At 35.1% G+C, this 23,115-nt stretch overlaps 1 protein-coding gene across 1 annotated transcript in view; it reads right to left on the bottom strand.

Moving 5' to 3' along the window:
- Positions 1–23,115, bottom strand: part of LOC137614911 (diacylglycerol kinase eta-like) — a 773,025-nt gene that overhangs the window by 159,939 nt on the left and 589,971 nt on the right. The window contains exon 17 of the mRNA XM_068344565.1: positions 4,446–4,580. Coding sequence (XP_068200666.1) covers positions 4,446–4,580 — 135 coding nt within the window. The remainder of the gene's footprint in view (positions 1–4,445; positions 4,581–23,115) is intronic.

Raw genomic sequence — 23,115 nt, 5'->3', positions numbered from 1 at the left:
GGGGGCATTCAGGAGATTGTGCTTATGGTAATGTTCCCCCCAAAACAGTTTTGAAATAAAATAAACCTAAGCAAATTTTCATAAACTTGCCAAGAGAAGGCCCTGTTGGAACCAGGATGTAATGTTATTCATACAAGAGTTGATGCAGATGCTTTAATAGTTGAAACCAGCATGAACTCTGCAATAAAAAAAAACTACTAATGGATAATAATACTAGTTTGTTGGTACCCTTTTGTTATCAATCTACTACTAATAATCACAATATCTTCTTCAAACCAGAACCAAAGGGGAATACCTAGAGGAGGGGTGTTTGAAATATCTTAAGAGACAAAGAAAGCTTTAATATATGTCATCTGTGTAAAAATTCTCTTCATCATTGCTACCTTAGGTTATGATTCCACAAGAAGAGTTTATGGATAAGGTGGGACTATGGCTCTGAAAACGTTAATGAAAGAAATGATTCAGTCAACTGACAGGAGTTTGGTCAAGAAGGCGTGGCCAATAAGGATAAAGTGAATTAGGCAGAAGAAAAATACCTTGGTATATCTCAACAACAGCAAACCAAATGAAAGCATAGGTATTCTTTGATTAAAACGTTTTAGGGGGAAGGTAGCCAAGAGCTCAAAATATGTTGAGGCCAAGTCCTTGCCACCAATAAAAGCAGCAGCCAAATTCCACAATCCCAGAGCCTTTTACCAAATTAAAAAAGGGTAGGGTGAAAACGAGTTAAATGCTTATGTGGGGACTGTAAGCAAAAAGATGACAAACTGCATCCTGTTATGACTGACATGCCAGCAAGCCCTTCTAATTTATTAGCAACCACTAGGTGTAACTGTATAACTGAATTTAATACAAAAAGATGCAACTACATATAACATAGCATCGATTGTTTATATTGATTTGGTGAGTGCACATGTCTCCGTTGCACCAATTCCACACAGCCTGATATTGACGAAAGTGAACTTATTGGTTATTAGTTCTGTGCTATTGTATTTTGAATAATCAACATTCATAATATCATGCTATGCAATAATGATTATCTTTTATGTTTATCTTACATGCAGTTCGGTACAAATAAAGAAACTTTTCATGAAGTTTAAAAAATTTACTGTTGAAGTTAATAATTACAGTACATGTAAAAATAACTGTATATACAAATGCAGCAGCTGCATTCATAATCAAAATAGAGGGGCCGAAACATGTTCATTTAATAAATTGACCTAAAAAAAAAAAACAGATATGGACCGTGAAATTAACAAAATTGGACGATAGTTTATGGGAACTTCGGTGTTTTCTGTAGTTTGCTGGCCGGCGTATGTCTGTACTAATGCTTATTGCATATGCAGTTCATTTTTCTGTTAATGATTTTGAAAATCCTTATATACAGGCCTTATATGTTGCTCTAAGTATGAAATAGCTGATTAGGACAAAAAGGATTAATTTTCTTAAAGGAAAAATATAATTTTCCCCTGATTATCGAAAAAAATAGCTATGTGGCATATGTTAGGGCCTATTCAGATATCACAGGGAAACCAAAACTACAACAAATGATAGATAATATCTAATAATTATGTTCTAAAATAGTAATGAAAAGGAAATAACTATTTTTCTGTTGGAGTTTTATAAGCCAGAGTCACAAAACCATTATTAATTGAAGAGGAAGAAATTGGCGGCCATTTTTAAATATGGCCGCCTTTAACCAGCTTCCCCCAAGGTGACCATGGAAATCTTTTTAATCATTTGATAGAGGACAATTCAGTAAGCAATATTCCGCAGAGAAACCTTTTATTACAATTAGTTTGAGGTTCACTTGGAAAATGAGGTAGATTGAATGGACTACCATGGATACGTTGTTGTATGCAGATGCAGATGCTTGGCACAACATACCTACACTGTTGATTGTTGATTCTTGGGTGTAAGTTACTAGTCACGTCAGCCAAAGCCATAGTCATTTTCAGTTATGAGATGACCGACAGTCAACTCTCAGCTCTCACTCTCATGAAAAGCAACTACAACGTCGAAATAGAGTTGACAGATATTGCTGATGAGTTTATCGAAGCACACCCTAGAAAACTCTTCAACAGCACGCTACTGTCAGAGTAGCAATTTAGATTGATGAATTCACATAAAAGAAAAGCCATAAAAATGTTCAATTTGTAGCAAAGATTTTTGTAGTTTGCATTGATAATACATCCCAGTCTTACCTTCAAATTATAACGAGAAAGGCTATTTTGCAAATTTTTTTTTTTTTTTTATAAAGATTGAACAAAGTTTTCCTATAATATCCTTGTTGAATTTCACGAACAATAAAGCTGTACAAACAATTCGAAATGGTTTTATTCTGGTGATTTCAGATATGATCATTAATAGTATCCATGAGTTTGTGATTCAGTCAAGCCAAAGAATTTGAGAAAATGCGAGAAAAAGTAAATATTCAATTGTTATGAAATACCTGATTTAGTTATTTATTTATTTTTTTAATTCCACATTTTGGCAATTACTTTATCTCAATATGTTTTGTTTTACACCACAATAATAGAATAAATATATGTTTTCAGATAGGCAGTGAATTGCACTTTAAAAAAGGACTCGCTATTATACTCCTCAAAATTGGGAAAAACACAAGACCAAAATTGATGTTGCCTGATAGTATTTTCATTCTTTTAGACTGTGTCAAGAAATATGACCTATAATTCTTAAAAAAAAATGATATACAAATCCAGTGTGATTGTGCTCTTCAGGGGTGTCTCAGTAGTGATCAGAGAGATTATCAAATTCCAAATTTCCTCTGGGGAAAGGGGGCCCAGACCGGATTGCCTTTGCTCGCTACGCTCGTTCGCAATTATCATACTTTTATAGGTCTGACCGCACCCTTCAAAAGATCCTGGATTCGCCCCTCAGGGGGTGTTGTTTAACCAATGGTAAATTCAATGTGAGCCTTCCTTCGCCATCCATTAATATTCACTACAAACAGTACTAAAATTTGGGCAATCATGAAAGTTACTTAAATAAAATAGTACATAATACTCCTGAGCACTTTGTGCTCTAAAAGCCAAGAAATTTTAACTTCTTACGGATTGCAACTCCGAATGCAGACATCTCTCCCACTGATGTCAAAAGCCTAATCATGAATGCCTAGTACAAAAATAATCAAAATTAAATCCTTATGTATTCCCGAGTTTTTTACCTTATAAAGATGCCATTCTTTCACAAAGCACGCGATCTTGCACGAGATAGAAAAGTAAGTGGGATGGCCTTTTCTACACAAATCCTTCCCAACATCTTCACTTCTAAACTTTGAAAACCATTACATAATCCGAGGGATCATCCATCAATAAACAAAAGTGAATTATTGTGTAAGACCTTCTCATACCTAATTTACATTTTTCAACAGCAGGAGAAGTAAGAAATGCATATACTACAAAAGGCTCTTGTACCTTACAGTTCCCTAGATGGGGTTTTCATTTTAGAATCTGAGCCCTAATTTCATTACTGATAAGATTCCAGAGGCAAAGAAAGCCCAATACTAACATTTAATTTAGTTAACTTGTGTATAGTGACCAGCCTTATTTGAAAAATTGGTTTTCTTATAAAGGGGACACAATGTATATTTCAGATCTAAGGTACTTTTTCTTAAGTAATTTTGTATCCAACTACAGTACTTATCCTTTAAATAATGAACTATTACGATCTTACAGGGGTTTATGACTGTTGTCGAGGTATTAATACAGCAAATACAGAACTTTGTTAATTAACAAAGTCTTTACATAAAGTCAACCTGAAGTGTTAATGCTAGGATCCTCACATATAAATGACAGACGCATGAAAGTGGGTCTTTGTATTTATGTAGTCATTGCTTTACCTAAAATTCTATATTTCATTATTCATAGAAATACCGTAAATTGGTGTTTTATTATGAAAAGAGTATGAGTAACATTTAAGAATTAATGTATTAATTCAAATTTTACTTTGAGTTTCCTGAGTGAACCATTGAATCTGTCTTATATTTTATCGTGCTAAACATTGGCTACTTGAATTACCAAAAAAAAAGATCTAAAAAAAATAATGATTTTTCACACATACACATAAACTAACACATACACCTACACTTACACCTACTCCTCCACCTACACCTACAACTAAACCTACATAAACACATTCACATACATATAAACCTACACCTACACTAACACCTACTGAAGTATGAAATGAAAGTACAAGTGATTTGTAAATAGTAATTTCCAATATCATAAGCAAAATTGTTGCAATAAAAATTCACCAGAAGCAAAGAAAAAAATATTCAAGCAGAGTATCAAAGTAAAGTTCAATAGACCCATAACTTCAAACCTAAGAAAAAACCAATAAACAATACAAAAACGGATAATATGCTCAGATCAAACTTATTCATTAATACACAGAATTATAGAAATATCTATGAGACTTACACTTTCAATGACTTTGCTATCTCTCCAGATCTTCTCTAGACACACTAAAGCGGATGATGCCAAATCTGTTAAAGTGGTTTCTAGGCTTGGGGTACTAATAGCGGCCAGGTGCACACTATTTATCACCTCTCCAACCTGTTGAAAAAAAAATACAATCAAAACTAAACCATTCCTAAACAGCATTTGAATAATGTTAGCTAATAATTTGTGTGATTACTCGTACTATAAAAATTCAAGGTTTCTCTCATGAATGAAAACAACTAATTTATCAAAAAGATACTACTGTATATGGCAAATGATTATATGCCAATTCTAATTTCATAACTCCTTAACAAAGGTGTACAATTCACAACTTTAATCCTATCTCTTTCAGCTCCACCAAAAAAAACAAAAAACAACAACAATGGTAAATTTCAGTCCATTTCAAATGAAATTTTACTTTACCACAATTTTCAAAATCGTTAATATAAATCTCACATAACTTAACACTCAATATGATACTACTGTATACTGTGTATTATTATAATTGTAAAAATACGCGGATGAGATTCTTTATTGCAAAACTGGTCATATAATTTTCCTAATTCCGACTTACACTAAGGCTTTGATTTACAACAGAGTATTACCCTCAATTATATGTTAACATAGTTGCCCAAGCTACTCTTTGTTGCTAGGTTTTATTTTATGTGTTCCTGTCTTGAATTCTTTCTTCTTTTTAAGTGTCATTTCTTTCCCTTGATTTTTCTTACTTGAAATAATACTTTCTTACTTGAAATTCAAAGAAGTGGCAAAGTGTTTGAGTCTAATTATATTTTCATATATAATTTGCAATTTCAGAATATATTGCTCACTACTACCATCCCTAGTGTTCGTTGCAATAGTTTCAAATCTATAAATTCATAATGTTACGAGATTGAATAATAAATTATAAAAGATAGATTTTCCTTGTATGAAGGCTGGGGACGTCTTCCTCAACATCTAGGTCTGGATTTTCTTTTCTTTAATTTCTGGTTCATCTCTTCTATTTTTGTTTGAAATCCATCTTTTATAAAATTCCTTTATTTTCTACAGCATCTTATTAGGTTGTAAAGAATTCTTAAAATTTTTTCTTGATTGATGAAAATAAATACTTTTTTGGAATATTCATTACCTTTATCATCAGGCTCGCTCCTTATCATTTTTAAACTAGAAGGATGAACAAAGATGCACCTTGAAGATATAGAGTTCAAAGGTGAAAGCTCAAGAATGCAACAGGTTAGTGGGAAGGTCTGTTATGTATGATTGTAATAATGTACTGTATTACCTCAAATGTTACGTGTATTGAGCGCAACATTGCATCATATTGCATAGATAAAACATGTTTAAGAATGCACATAACTGAAATAATGTATTTTGATATATGGGTTAAAGCAAAGATAGGATGTGATTCTTTATACTTTTGTACTACAGTATGATTTAAGTCTTTTGAGAGCGATGCTTTTATGTTTTGCTTTTTGAGATTTGTTTACGAGACGCTCGACGCTCAGTTGGCAGTTGGTTGTCGGAACCCCAGAGCCAAGAGTAATGTAGACTCCTATTATACATTAAAGGGTTATGTATACACATGCGTTTGATTCAACATAACCAACCCAAAATTGGCAACGCAGATGGAATCCCTTGGATAATTACTAATAATTTTTCACTCATTTACAGCTGAGTAATATGCTGAAATCACGACAGTATGCAACCAATACAAAATTGGCGACGAGGATGGGATCCCCTGGATAATTACTAATAATTATTCACTCATTTACAGGTGAGTAATATGCTGAAATCACCAGACAGTATGCAACCAATACAAAATTGGCAACGACCTGATGACGAATACACACAGAGATCATAGAGAAGCAGAAGAAAAAATTATTGCAAGAGAAGCAGAAGAAAAAGCCCAATGAAGATTTGCCATGCAGCCGACAAGAGGAATTTCATCAAACACAATCAAACAAAACAAGAAAACAAAGTGAATTTTTAAATTGGGTAGGATACAAAAAAAGGTAGGAAGTTACAAGGTGACTTTGGAACAGAAATCTAACCTAATTAAGGTAAGCAGTCAAAATGCCTCTTGAAATTGAACATCCTGAACGATTTAGCATCACAGCTGAACCCAATTCTGTTGCAACACGATGGCAACAGTGGTGTGAGGAATTTAAGATTTATTTAGAAGTATTAGGGAATATGAAGGATGCCCAAAAGAAGGCATTATTACTTCATACAGCAAGTAGAGAAATTCGGGAAGTGTTTACGACATTGCAGCCTACAGATGACACAAGTGAAGCTGCAGTTAAGGCTCTTACCACATATTTTGCTCCTCAGGTCAATAAATTTTTTGGAAGGTATCAATTTACAGCACAGGCATATCAGAAAGAAAATTAAAGTTTAGATGCATTTGTGACTAGACTGAAGAATTTAGCTGTTTCATGTGAATTTCTAGAGTTAGAAAATGTTATCATAGATCAAGTTATTGCACATTGCACATCACAAGAGCTAAGAAAGAAATTATTGCAAGACAAAGATTTAACATTAGAAAAGGTATTGATAATAGGCAGAGCTTTAGAAACATCAAATTGGCAAAGGAACATAATAAGAAGTTCTACAAGCAATAGAATGGAAAATTCTAAAATTAGTACAATAGGTTCCAAGTGGAAAAACAATGAGAATCAGAGAAGGAATATGTCAAAGCTTAGTCATAAAAAAGTGTCCAACACTAATGTTCATCAATATCAGAATCAGGCCTACTGCTTGTAGATTCCCTAAACAGTACCCAAAGAAAATAAATGCTACAGTTGATACTATTGGTCAAGAGAATAAAGCGGAATATGTTCATGATAATCAGGATAAGTCAGAAAATTATTTTGCGTTTCGCATAAATTATGTCAATAAAAATGCATATCGTGGTAGACGTAATCATAAATGGTATACCAATTTTGATGCAAGTTGACACAGCAGCCGATGTATCAATTATGTCTGAGAAAACAGCTAAAAGCATTCCTAATTTGTTATTAGAAGGTACAAATAGAGTTTTGAAAGGTTATAATGGTTTTGATATTCAGGTAATAGGTGCTTCGAGCGTAGAAGTACAGTACAAAGAACAGAAATTAGAGAGAATGCCATTAACAGTAGTAACAGGTAAAGTACAAACTTTGCTAGGTTTGGATTGGCTACAGTATTTAAAATTAGATAGACCTAGTATTTTGAAGGTTACAGGTAGACAAGATGAACATAAAAATGAAATGTCTGTGGTTAATATCATATCAGAGTTTCAAGACGTATTTGAAGATAAAGTAGGTATAATAAAGAACTCAAAGGAAATTTTAGTTTTGAAACCTGACAGTGCTCCTAGATTTTGTGCTCCCAGACCAGTACCGTATGCATTGAAAAGTGCTTATGAAAAAGAAATCAAGAGATTAGAAAATGAATGTTCATAGGAAAAGGTTACATATTCAGATTGGGCTATTCCATTATTACCTATTGTGAAGGAAAATGGTCAGGTTACGTTATGTGGAGATTACAAAGTAATGTTGAATCCACAACTGCAAGTAGCTCAACTTCCATTACCAAATCCGAAAGACATGTTTGCAACTATGTCAGGATTTCAATGTTTTTTCTAAGTTAGATTTAAGACAAGCATTTCAACAGCTTCCCATGGATGAAAGTTCACAAGAATTATGTACAGTAAATACATCCTTAGGTTTGTTTAGGCCAAAATGATTACCTTATGGAGTTGAAAGTAGTCCAACTATATGGCAACAAACTATGGATAAGATTTTTTTAGGAATGCAAGGAGTATTCATTTTTATAGATGATATTTTAATTGCTGGTAAAGACACAAGAGAACATAGAGAAAGATTGCGCACAGTTCTGAAGAAGTTGAAGGAGCATAATATTAAAGTAAATAAGAGCAAATGTATTTTAGAAGTTGATTCAGCGGAATACTTAGGTTTTGTAAGTAATGGAAAGGGTATTCACAAAATTAAAGAGAGATTAAAGCTGTACAATCAACAAAAGTACCATAAAATGTTAAGGAATTACAATCGTTTTTAGGTTTAATAACATTTTATGGGAATTTCATTCAGAATTTGTCTACAATTGCACATCCATTGTATAATTTGTTGAATAAGGGTGTAGAATGGAAGTGGACAAATGTGTCAGGAATCTTTTGAAAGAATCAAACAGGAAATAACATCACCTACATTCCTAGTAAATTATCAAATGGATTTACCAGTTAAATTAGTATGTGATGCATCAAACATAGGTTTACGTGCAGTATTATCTCATGTAATGCCAGCTGGAACAGAAAAAACCAATTGCATTCACTTCTAGAGTATTGAACAATGCAGAAAGGAATTACTCTCAAATAGAAAAAGGTTTAGCATTAGCGTATGGAGTTAAGAAATTTCATATGTATCTTTATGGTAGGAAAAAATTCACACTTGTTACAGATCATAAACCTTTATTAGCAATATTGGGTCCAAAAGCAAGTTTACCTACGTTGGTAGCTCCAAGACTACAATGTTGGGCAATTATGTTAGCCGCGTACCACTATGATATAGAATACCGTCCAACGTCAAAGATGGGTAATGCAGATGCTTTATCTAGATTACCAGTAGACAAAGCTCCAGAAGAGTATGATGACAGTATTCTGTTAATTTATGTATATGATGTACCCATTACAGCAAAGGATGTAGCACACAGTACCAAGAGAGACCCAGTACTTAGTAAGGTTTTAGAGAGTTTAATGACAGGTAGGGATTTATGTGGAAAAGAGGAAAATTGTAAACCCTATAAGGATATATGGTATGAACTGAGTGTAACACAAGGAATAGTGATGAGAGGTTCACTGAGGAATAAGGTTTTGTCTGAAATACATGCTGATCACCAAGGTATTGCAAGATGAAAGTCAATTGCAAAAACATTTGTATGGTGGCCAAGTGTAGATAATGATGTGGAATCTTATATAAGGATTTGTATGAATTGTGCTATGCAACAGAACAATCCTCATTTTGCTAGAATGCACCCATGGGAGTTACCCAGGTATTCATGGCAAAGAGTGCATATAGATTTTGCAGGTCCTTCTTTAAATAATTGTTTTTTGATAGTAGATGCTTACAGTAAGTGGCCAGAAGTCCTTCCGATGAAAATTACGTCTCGTGTCACAATAAAAGAGTTAATGCAAATTTTTTCTACACATGGTATTCCAGAAAGAATTGTTACAGATAATGGTCCACAATTTACCTCACAAGAGTTTAAAGAATTTTGTAACGTCAATGGAATAAAACATGCATTTTCAGCAACGTATCATCCCTCTACCAATGGAGAGGCTGAAAGGTTTGTTCAAACATTTAAACACAATATGAAGTGTAGAAAAGCAAATTCAGGTAATATATTTTTGCATGTATCAAAGTTTTTATTGTCTTATAGAACAACGCCACACAGCAAAACAGGCGTGACACCATCAAATTTGTTGATGGGGAGGAGGATCAGGTGTAAGTTAGATTTGTTATATCCAACTTTGCAAAGTGATTTAGAAGAAAAGGGTACAAACAAGTAGAAAATCTACCAAAGGGAAGACATTTTTTACCTTTATCTGATGTCATGGTAAGATCATACAACACTCCAGAGAAGTGGGTACCAAAAGAGATTATAAGAGAGATAGGAAATTTACATTATGATGGTCAAGTTGGTGGAAATATTGTAAAACGTCATGTTGATCAATTACAGCCATTAAACAGAAATACAGTAGACCATGTGAATGTTAGAGACGGAAAACTTTCAGAAGTAGTTAGATCAAATGAGTTAAATATTAACCAAGATGCTCAAACATCAAAAGTAAATTCAGAACCAATTCATGTACCAGTACAAGATGAGGTTAGAGTGCTTCCTAATAGGATTAATAGAGGAAAGCCCCCCGAGAGATTAGATTTATAAAGATTTTTACGTCAAGTTAAGGGGGATACTGTTATGTATTATTGTAATAATGTACTGTATTACCTCAAATGTTACGTGTATTGAGCGCAACATTGCATCATATTGCACTGATAAAACACGTTTAAGAATGCACATAACTGAAATAATGTATTTTGATATTAGGGTTCAAGCGTTTATTAATCCCCTCACAGATAAGATGTGATTCTTTATACTTTTGTACTACAGAAGGATTTTAGTCTTTTGAGAGCGATGCTTCTATGTTTGCTTTTATGTTTTGGTTTTTGAGATTTGTTTAAGAGACGCTCGACGCTCAGTTGGGAGTTGGTTGTCGGAACCCCAGAGCCAAGAGTAATGTAGACTCTTATTATACATTAAAGGGTTATGTATATACACCTGCGTTTGATTCAACATAACCAACCCAAAATTGTCAACGCAGATGGAATCCCCTGGATAATTACTAATAATTATTCACTCATTTACAGGTGAGTAATATACTGAAATCACCAGACAGTATGCAACCAATACAAAAAGGTTAAAGTCAAGATGAGTTTGTCAGGAAAGATGTTTTGGTGTTGCAGAGCAAGTGGCGTAATAGTAGTTTTTACACTACACGTCATTTTACTTTTTCTTCGCTCTATTTCACTCTTTTTTTAACTTCTTAATCCGGTTATAAGATGTATGCTATATTGACTGCGACATAGCAATCAATGTGAAAACATTATAAGTACAGGAAAATTACCAAAATGCTTGTAGTGGAGCAATGAAAGATGATGCAACCTCGCTCAAGATGTAATGAAAAATTATAGGCTACGACCTAGCTCAAGGAGCTATGAAAAATGAAGCTGGTAAGCACAAGGTTTCATGAGATAATGAGTGGTTGATAATGAAGCTAGGATATAATTTTGTGATAGGTACGTAGCGAAAGGTGATATTTTGAAAGGAAATTTTCAATAAAAGCTATTGTAAGTCATTATCATAAAAATATATTTCACTTATAACAAACAATATATTGCACCAGCTTATTGCATCACTGGGTCATCATTAGTGGTTGGAGTTAAATTTCACTTCATTGCTGAGCAGAAAATAATGTACATGAATAGGTCTATCACAGCCTACAACACAATAGAATTTTATTTTAGAGCTTCGCAAGGGTTTCCGTTTTTTGTTTCCAGCCAGAATGTGAGGAATTATCTTCATGCTTGATTTTTATTTCTATTCATCTCACATAATTCATTTTAGTTAACAATTCTGTTTTCTTGTTTGTTTCTTGCATCATTTATTTTAGTTACCTTCTATTTTCTATCCCATCTACTTAGATTCTTTGTTGACGACAGGTTAATTTCTACTGAAATAATTAGTTGTCTACATGAAATGATTCTTATTTATTTAAGCAGCGTATACTAGGATAAATTATTTACTAATCTTGAATATGATTTGAGCATTAGAATATATATATATATATATATATATATATATATATATATATATATATATATATATATATATATATATATATATATATATATATATGTATATATTTCATTTTCATCTCTCTCCAGTGTTTTATTTCTAGGCATATCATTCTGTTACGTTTGATTCTGTTTGACTAATCCCTTTATTCACGCGATAATTAAGTATGTCTTCTTTCTATCTAGGTTCTCTTTATGTTTAATGTTGTTTGACTGACCTTTTTAATCACCTGATAACTGAGTATACCTTTTACATATATGTTTCATTTATATTTAATGCTGTTTGACTAACCCCTCTATTAGTACAGTCAATCTAGCTGATTTTTTGGCTGAACCTCAAACAAATTGCTAACAAAGGTTTTAACTTGGATATTGGGTATGATTAACCTCTCTCTCGGATAAAAAAAAAGTTTACCAAAATTAACCTTGCGGAAAGGGGTCAAGGGTGTCGAGAAAATTCGTAGAAAATTTGTTGAGAAAATCGATGTCAGGGTTTTGGTATGAGACTTTTGCCCGCTAGTGGGTAACTTATTCTACTATATATATATATATATATATATATATATATATATATATATATATATATATATATATATATATATATATACTGTATATATATGTATATATATAAATATACATACATATGCAGAAGAACCACAGGGAAAATGCATCTGAGCATCACGTTTTCCTGTGATTTTTACGCATATATACATATATGTATATATATATGTATATATATACATATACATATATATATATATATATATATATATATATATATATATATATATATATATATATATATATATATATATATATATATATATATATGCATATATAGTTTACACACACACACACATACACACACACACACACACATATATATATATATATATATATATATATATATATATATATATATATATATATATATATATATATATATATATATATATATATATATATATATATACATACATACAAATTACCAAAATACCAAATACTTCAAAAATACCAAATGTAGCAATGTGAAATTGAATAAAACCAAATTTTCATAAAGTTAAATATAATTATAACTTTTTATGCCTTATTTCTGTCTCTTTTGATGCATTACTGCAGGAGCTTAATATTTTGTGATATTCTAATTTCAGGTTGGCCAGAGTGAAGTACCACTAACTATGGATGCTGACAAATGTGATATTTGCAACAATGAACTGTCCAGTAATGAAGAAACATTCATCGTCAGCCAGAAGGGAATCGATTCCATTAACAGAGCTTCTGAACAACGTGGAGAGAAGATCATAATTCAGATTGGTCAACGTCTTCACAAGAAATGCAGACAGGGTTGGATCAACCCCAAATACATAGAAATTGACTTTAAAAACAGGTCCACTCATGATGAAATGCCATCCCATGTAAGCTGCTCTTTGTGTGTGTTTAACTTTAAGGAATATTGTCTTTTTTGTGGTTCTGGAGGAAAATCCGATAGAAAAAAAAGAGGTGTTGATGTTTCCCATGTAGAAACTATTGAGTTTAAGAACAAAGTGTTAAAAGTTTGTGAGAAAGTCCGAAAAAATGATGGCTGGGCATCCACTGTTAAAGGTAGAATAGGTTATGTAGCTGACCTTCTTTCAGAAGAAGCACGTTATCACAGAACATGTTTTGCAAATTTTGATTCCAATAAAAATATTCCTAAGGCATTCTCTTGTGACGGAGGAAAAGTGAGAGCCGCAGCAGTTGATAGGGCCTTCTTTGCATTGCAGAAGGCCGCTTCTTGAAGGGGACCCCACTTCAAGTCCTTTCGCTTGCCCTCAGGGAAACACCAATGTGACGGCGCCGAGTAAGGGTGTGACTCGGTACATGGCTCCCCCTCTAAAAATGACATACTGAACATGTTAAATAGGTGCCCTGAATCTGGAGAGGTAGTAGTAAAAACTGTGCCGATTAGCGAGAATGAGTGGCTGTAGAAGTCGTTGGTTTGGGTGGGAGCGAGTGGTGGATGATGGGTGGCTGTTGCCGCTCCGGCTCGTCACGGGGTAGGCGAGTGTGTCCTACGGCATTCATAGGCGTGTGTGTCCTACGGCATTCATAGGCGTGTGTGTCCTACGGCATTCATAGGCCTACGGCGTTCATAGGCGTGTATGTCCTACGGCATTCATAGGCGTGTATGTCCTACAGCATTCAAGTCAGCTTCAGTTGAAGTTGAATAGGTGTCCTCTTCGTCACGAGTGGAGGCGTTGATGGAGGTTTTGAAGGTCATGAAGTGGCTGTCCATAAGGGCACGAAGCAGGTTCACCTCACGAGGAGAGCTGTCTGCGGCAGGTTGCAGGCGAGTGATACTGGTCATTTTCCCGAGGGTGAGCGAAGCCCTTTGGTCTCCAAACGGTTGTTGAGAGAGCTGAAAAGGCGTTGCTATACGGGCGGCTGGCGACGGTGAGTACTGCTGCAGAAGGTATGCGTTGACAGCGTCATAGTAACGGTGAGAGGTGGAGGGTGGGGGAGGCGGGAGGAGCGGGTCACTCCGGGGTCACCAATGTGACGGAGCCGAGATAGGAGTGTGAACTCAGTCGTTTCAATCTGCCTTTGAGTTCACACTCCTCTCTCGGCTCCGTCACACTCTTCTGCTGATTCTTCTAAGAAACAAAACCTTGGTAGACCAGAGGATTCCGAGAGAAAGCAGGCATTTCTGGAAGTTGCTAATTATTTGCAGCAAAATGACGAGGAGCAACGCACCATTGTCGATCTTGTTAAAAAAAATGGAGGAAATTCTCGAGGACACTGGCTTTGAACCATACAGTCTCTCATACATGAAATATCGATTGCTAGAACATTTCAAAGACAAAATCATTGTGACTGAGATCAATGGTAAACATAATGTTGTTACATTCTTAAGTACAACAAAATGTATTCTCCATGAATTCTATGCACAGAGCCGCTCAACAGACAATTCAGAATCAGAGGCCATTAGAATCATAGAGACGGTATCCAAGCTTATCAAGAATGACAAAGGTATCCAGACAAGTACAGAATATTATCCGTCTAAGAATGATCTTGAAAAGGACGCGATTCTTGAATATGTTCCTAAAACATTGTTTATCTTTCTCAGGAAGATATTTGCAGGCAAAGACAATGATTCAAAACTTGCATGAGATGGTCAAACGATAATGCAGGCTGCTAGACCCAGAGTTCTCCTTGCACCTTTACTGTTTGGTTTAGCAGTGGAAATGCATGACCAATTTGGATGGAAATTCTTAATTGACACTTTGAATAAGCATGGCTTCTCTTCATCTTACTCGGAAGTCCAGAAATTCGAAAGAAGTGCCGCTCTTGTTCATGGCGCTGAAACTGTCTCCCCCGTTGAAACTAAATTTGCGCAGTTCATAGCTGATAATGTGGACCATAATGTATGGAGTATTGATGGATTCAACACATTCCACAGTATGGGCATCATAGCATCTTTTACGCCTTGGGAAAGTTAAAGCAAAACCAGTTCCAACGATTCAGGTCCTTTCAGAAGATATAATAAGGGTTATAAGGATCAACATCAAATACCTAAATTTACAGCACACCAACAAACCACCAGTGACATTTAAAGAGCTCCAGACCAAGAAAGTTGTCGATTCCACAGCTAATGTTGACATCCTTTGGGAGGTTTCACTAATTTTACATCCATCCAGACCCGCATGGTCAGGCCTTATGCAGTCAGTGCACAAAGGAACATATCCTGGGAAATCAGCCACAGTTTTTTGCCAATGATCGACATGGACCCTGGTAACCCAACCTGTGTATATTCAACGTAATGTTACATTAGTGATTTAGCCAGGAAAAACAACATTACACCAATTCTAAAATTGGATCAGCCAATTTGGTACAGAGCAAAGATGATAGTCGAGTCACAGCCTAGTTCCAGTCCCCCGAAATCATTTGTCTTACGACTCGGTGGGCTCCATACACAGATGAGTTTGATGATAAGTTCTGGATTGCAAGAACTTTTTGAACTTGTGTATGGTGAAAACACAGTCAAGCACATGCTAAGTGGCAAAGCAATTGCAAGAGCCATTCGTGCTCACTTCTTAGTTGATGTTGCTCTCAGAGCTATTTTGTTAGCGAAAGCCTATGATTTGTCAGTTTCACATGTAACTGAAGATGATCATCCCAACACTGATGCAGAAGAGTCATTTCCTCAAAATACAGACCTGAAGGAAGCTCAGGGGCTATTGAAAGGTCTCCTTGATGGGACTGAGACATTGGATAATGTTCTGTCATCAGAGTCTGTGACCAGGATTTCCCAGAGAATCAACCATGTGAAGGATGCGATGGTTGACCAGCAAACAGCAAAATTGTGGATTCAATACCTTGATATGGTGAAGATCTTGCAATTGTTTATCAAGGCAGAGCGCACCGGGAACTGGGAATTGTACCCTGACACTGTAAGGAAAATGCTGCTAATATTCACTGCAGCAGGACACATCCTATTATGCAAAGTCGGCCTACTTGTAATTGCAGCAAATGGAGGGGCTGCCGAAAAGCCATCCTAAAGTGTATCAGAAATTTTCTGAAGGATTCCATGTGATTAGACGGAGTGAACGCTACTGGGCTGGCTTGTCAACGGATCTGGTTATTGAGCAGGTGCTTAATGAGAAGGATGAAGACGTCTGGAGGTCTTACTCATGGCAGAGGAATTGACAAAATTCAACAATTGGTTTGGACGCTATCACTGCCAGCGTGCACTGAAATCAAGTTTATAATGCAGGCATTCGTTATGGCACTAGTGACCAGCACCAGGAGGCTACTTCAGCAAGAAAAGAGCGAAATATGAGGGATACATGGAAGCTCCTTGCGTTTCTCCAGACATATGACCCTTTCACAGAAGATCGGTCCATTTAGAGCATTTCAAGTGGAGTAACTGGAGACAAAAGGTGAATGTGGACAGAGCAAACTCCATAGGAGAGGCAATCATAGCTTCAATGGTTGGAGAAAATGTCCACGAGTACACTTTTAAAAGAAAGGATCAGGCAATTACACTTGGGTCAAAAGTTTCGCTCAGTAAAGATGAAGCAGTTGAAACTGATCCACAACTCCTATTCCAGAGACTGTGTGTGCTATCTACCAATGAACCCTCAACTCAGCATCAGCAAGAACATTTCCAGTATGGGCTTTGTGGTTACCCAGCTGCACTTTTTTATTCTTTCGGACTATCGCGAGAGGCAAAAAAAACCGGCTTTGGCAGACGCAATATGGGAACTGACTTCCCCCTGTACAATAAGGTCCAAAGTCTTCAAATCCACAGTATCTCTTAGATGGTGTAGCACTACTTCAACGCCTCCCATGGCAAAAAGGTCACACATTTGATCAGATCTGGTGACCGGACAGTTTGATACTGGACATTTCGATACCGGACATTTTGATACCGGACATTTCGCTACTGGACATTTGGTGACTAGGATTTTTCGTTACCGGTCATTTCGATACCACTATATATATGTGGGTACGCGAATATATTGGAGTTTATTTTAAGTGACATACAGTTCTTGCAAGTGGTTGTTTAAATGATTGCCATACTGTTTTTGTAATTGGTTGTTTATATAATTGCCATAAAGTTCTTGTATTTGGTTGTTTAAATAATTGCCACACTGTCTTGTAATTGGTTGTCTAAATATTCTTTTTAACTGCATAAACATTAATCGGAACCTGAAAATGTATATATATATATATCACTCTCAGTCTACTACTAACGCTTGGCTCTCAACTACGGCTGTTGCATTTGCGGATACACACACACATATATATACATATATATATATATATATATATATATATATATATATATATATATATATATATATATATATATATATATATATATATATATGTATCACCCATGCCTCGTCTAATTGCTTCAACTAAAAATGGAAAGAAATTAGTGGATGATGTGAACTATATATATGATAAACACAAAACTAATAAGGATGGTTCCAAGCAATATTGGCAGTGCGAAAATAGGTTGTGTAAAGCCCGTGTACATACCTATGTTGGTGATGGTGACAACAAAATCGTTAAGAGTGTAGGCGAGCATAATCACAGTGCTACAGCAGCAAGAGTGGCATCAAAATTAGCACATCATCAAATGAAAATAATGTCAGGATCTACACAAGATGCTCCTCGGACTATAATATGTAAAGAAGCCCAAAGTATGAATGTATGTGCTATTTCAGAATTACCTTCAGTATCATCATTGAGTCGTAGTATCAGACGTTGGAGACAAGTAGAAGATAATGTACCGCCTATACCTCAGGAAGGGCATGGTTATTTAATTCCTGATCAGTATTGTTACCTTGATAATGGTTTGAAGTGGCTACAGTTTGACAGTGGTGAACATGATACTGAAAGAATTTTGATATTTGCAACTGACTCTGCAATTAGTGACATCAAAAGAGTTAAAAATTGGGCAGTAGATGGAACGTTTAAGTGTAGCCCAATTATTTATTATCAACTGTACACTTTACATATTCAAGACAACGACATTAGTGTTCCGAGAATGTTCGCCTTACTGCCAAATAAGACACAAGATACTTACAATAGACTATTTACTACTATAAAAGAACTTTTGCATAATGTCGAACCAGCCACTGTGATGATGGATTTTGAAAAAGCGGCCATCAATAGTTTATTAGATATATTTCCTAGTTCAGATGTTACCTGTTGCCTATTTCACCTCTCACAAAATGTTTACAAACAAGTTGTAACAATAGGTTTTAAACAGCAATATCACCAAGATGATGATTTTAGTTTAAAAGTGAGATGTTTATCGGCACTTGCTTTCCTTCCCATTGACGATGTTATTGATGGCTTCGAGGAATTAACTGATGACGACGATTTTCCCCAAGAGCTTGTTTCATATTTTGAAACATATTATATTGGAGGAGTGAGAGGTCGTGGCCAACGAAGGCGAAGAGTCGAGCCAGTCTTCCCTATTCGTTTATGGAATGTTCATGAACGCACTGAAAATGGTATGCCACGCACAAATAACTATGTTGAAGGATTCCATAATGCACTAAGAACCTCCGTGACAAATGTGCATCCTAATATTTGGTCCCTTATAACTGCTTTAAAACGTGAAGAGGCTCTCAGTGCAACAAGAATTGCACATCTCAATCGTGGAGACAGCGTAACCTCCAAAAAAAAAAAATACAGGGACGCCAATCAGCGTATAAGAAAATTGCTAGAACAGTATGACCCTGCAAATAAAATCCAATATCTTCGTGGCATTGCTCATAACATTAAACATTTTTAACTAGATAATATTGTTGCTTGTCTCATTATGTATTTAGACTTGTATCTTTTTTACAAAATAAATCCTTTTAGTCTGTATAGTTTTTTTTTATTTGTACTTTTAACTCTTTACTTATAGTTATAATTTGATTTCATGCCTTATATATATAGGGGTATCGAAATGACCGGTAACGAAAAATCCTAGTCACAAAATGTCCAGTAGCGAAATGTCCGGTATCAAAATGTCCGGTATCGAAATGTCCAGTATCAGATCTATGTCCAATACCGCAGATATGTCACAACTAGATATGGAAAAGCATGCATTGTCTTTGATGGGTATGAAAGTGGTCCATCCATTAAAGACGCGACTCACCGACACCAAGCAGGAGGTTCTGTTGGTGTTAATGTGTCACTTACCCCTTTAATGATGTTCAAATTAAAAAAGGATGTTTTCCTAGCTAATCAAGAAAACGAACAATTGTTCATCAAATTGCTGGGAAAGAGTTTGGAGGAAGCAGGTTGTAAAGTATTCCATACATCTGGAGACGATGATGTATTGATTGTGAAGACTGCTCTAGAACTGGCACAGACAGGAAAAACCGTTTTGATAGATGATGACACTGACCTATTGGTCCTTCTATGTTATCATGCCAACAGAGATGATGGTTACAACATCTACTTCACGCCACAACCAAAAGCTAGTGCAAAAAGTGTGAAAGTCTGGAACATCAAAGGGATGAGCAAATCTTTGGGAGTTGTGGTCTGTTCCAACATTCTTTTCATCCACTATTGGTTTCTACAACCAGTGTTCATGGAATTGGGAAGGCAGTGTCCCTTCGAAAGGTGATGAACAATAGAAATTTCCTCAAACTGGCAGAAGTGTTTGGCAAGGATAGCAGTGCAGAAGAGGTTATTGAAGCTGGGGAGAAGGTTTTAGTGTGCCTGTACAATGGTAATGATGGGGAAAACAACAATCATCTCCGACTGAGGCGCTATAAGGAAAAGGTTGCAAAGAGCTCAATGTATGATGAGGCCAAATCATTGCCACCAACCAGAGCAGCTACGAAATTCCACAGCCTTCGAGTTTACTCCCAAATTCAGGAATGGAAAGGTAGAAACCAGCAAAAACCTGACAAGGGGGGATGGAAACTTTCAGATGGTATATTACAACCAATCAAGACTGACTTGCCAGGTGGTCCAGTGAATTTGTTGGCTATAATTAGGTGTAGCTGTACTTCAGGGTGTACTACAGCAAGATGCAGTTGCAGGAAACATGGCATTCACTGTTCAAACTTGTGTGGTAATTGCAAAGGCCTCCACTGCACCAACTCACCACAACCAGATCTTGTTGTTGATGAAGTTACCTTTGACTAGTTCTTGACAAGAGATGTTCTTTAGTCCGTTCATGAGCTTGTTCTGTGGTGATTATGCAAGAGCTTTGCCCCAGCATTCGACCAACTGACCATTCTTTTATTGTAAATTATACTTATTTTGCACCTATTTTCATGAAATATTAGGAATTAATGTGAAAATTGTTGCTTTGAAAAAGGCTACTCAGTTTGTTTTTGTATCTTTTATATTCATATTTGTTTAAGAAATAAAAAAAAACAATGAAAACAATGGCAGGGGCTAGTCATTTTCTGGTGTTAGTTTATTATTAAGCATATAGCTACCTATCAGTACAATTTAAAACACCAAGAATATGTCAAGCTGGCTTGGGGTGTGCCCTGTGTGGTTTTCATGCAAAAAACATTTATTTATTTCTAATTTGATAAAGCTTTGTCAGGAAAAACGTTTATTTTTGTCAGTTTTTGTCAGGAATAATGGACATACTTGTCAGGAAATGTCAGGAATTTTTGGTCTCAAAGTTTTAATATTGTTAAGTTGGATTTTAAACACGGAGGCCGTTGACCCCTTACCGCAAGGTTCGTGTTTGTAAACTTTTTTTTTTTTATCTAACTGAACTATATCCACGGGATAATCGAGTATGTCTTCTTTATATCTAGGTTCCCTTTATGTTTTATGTTGTTTGAGTAACCTTTTTATTTACCGGATAACCGTGTATACCTCTTACCTATCACAGGTTTCTGTTGTTTTATGCTGTTTGACTAACCCCTTTATTCACGGGATAATCTAGTTTATATTCTTTCTATCTAGGTTCCCTTTATGTTTCATGTTGATTGACTAACCTTTTCATTCACTGAATAACCGATAATACCTTTTATTCATCTAGGTTTTTATTATGTTTGATGCTGTTTGACTAACCCCTTTATTCACGGGATAATCGAGTATGTCTTCTTTCTATCTAGGTTACCTTTATGTTTTATAGTGTTTGACTGACCTTCTCATTCACCGTATAACCGAGTATACCTTACTAAGGTTTCTGTTATGTTTAATGCTGTTAGGCTATCCACTCTATTCACAGGATAATCGAGTATGTCCTCTTTCTCTCTAGGTTCCCTTTATGTTTTATATTTTTTGACTAACATTTTTATTCACCGGATAACCGAGTATACTTTTTATTTATCTAAGGTTTCTGTTATGTTTAATGATGTTTGACTAACCCCTTTATTCATGGGAAAATCAAGTATGTCTTATTTCTATCTAAGTTGCCTTTATAACCATTTTATTCACCGAATAAGCGAGGATACCTTTTATTTGTCTTATGTTTCTGTTATGTTTCATGTTATTTGACTAATCACTTCATTCATGGGATAATCGAGTATGCCTTCTTTCTATGTAGGTTCTCTTTATGTTTTATGTTGTTTGACTAACCTTTTTATTCACCAGATAACAGTGTATACCTTTTATCTATCTAAGGTTTCTGTTATGTTAAATTAAATTTGACTAACCGCTTTATTCAAGGAATAATATAGTATTTCTTCTTTCTATCTAGGTTCGCTTTGACTAACCTTTTTATTCATTGAATAACCGAGTATACCTTTTATTTGTGTAAGGTTTCTGTTATGTTTAATACTGTTTGATTAACCCCTTTATTCACGGGATAATACGGTGTCTTCTCTCTATCTTTGTTCTCTTTAGCTTTTATGTTGTTGGACTAAACATTTTATTCACCGGTAACTGAGTATACCTTCCATTTATTAAGGTTTCTATTATGTTTAATGCTGTTTGACTAACTTCTTTATTGTGGGGATAATCGAGTATGTCTTCTATCTATCTAGGTTTCCTTTATGGTTTATGTTGGTTGACTAACCTTTTTATTCACCGGATAACAGAGTATACCTTTCATTTATCTAAGGTTTCTGTTATGTTTAATGTTGTTTGATTAACCACTTTATTCACGGGATAATATGGTGTCTTCTCTCTATCTATGTACTTTTATGTTTTATGTTGTTCGACTAACGTTTTTATTCACTGGATAACAGAGTATCCCTTCTTTTTATCTAAGATTTCTGTTATGTTTAATGCTGTTTCACTAACCCCTTTATTCACGGGATAATTGAGTATATATTCTTTCTATCTAGGTTCCCTTTATGTTTGATGTTGATTGATTAACCTTTTTATTCACTGAATAACCGAGTATACCTTTTATTTATCTAGGGTTTCTATTATGTTTGATGCTGTTTGACTAACCCCTTCATTCACTGGATAATCGAGTACGTCTTCTTTCTGTTTAGGTTCCTTTTATGCTGTTTGACTAATCCTTCTATTCACCGCATAACAGAGTATACCTTTTATTTATCTAAGATTTCTCCTATGTTTGATGCTGGTTGACTAACCACTTTATTCACAGGATAATCTAGTATGTCATCTTTCTTTATAAGTTCCCTTTATGTTCAACGTTGTACGACTAAACTTCTTATTCATCAGATAACCGAGTATACCTTTTATTTATCAAAGGTTTTTGTCATGTTCGATGCTGTTTGACCAAACATTTTATTCAGGGAACTATCGAGTATGTCTTCTTTTTATCTAGGTTCTCTTTATGTTTTATGTTGCTTGAC

This window comes from Palaemon carinicauda, chromosome 21 (assembly GCF_036898095.1).
Source record: "Palaemon carinicauda isolate YSFRI2023 chromosome 21, ASM3689809v2, whole genome shotgun sequence".
NCBI lineage: Eukaryota > Metazoa > Arthropoda > Malacostraca > Decapoda > Palaemonidae > Palaemon > Palaemon carinicauda.
This window is presented reverse-complemented; position numbering and strand designations above follow the sequence as displayed.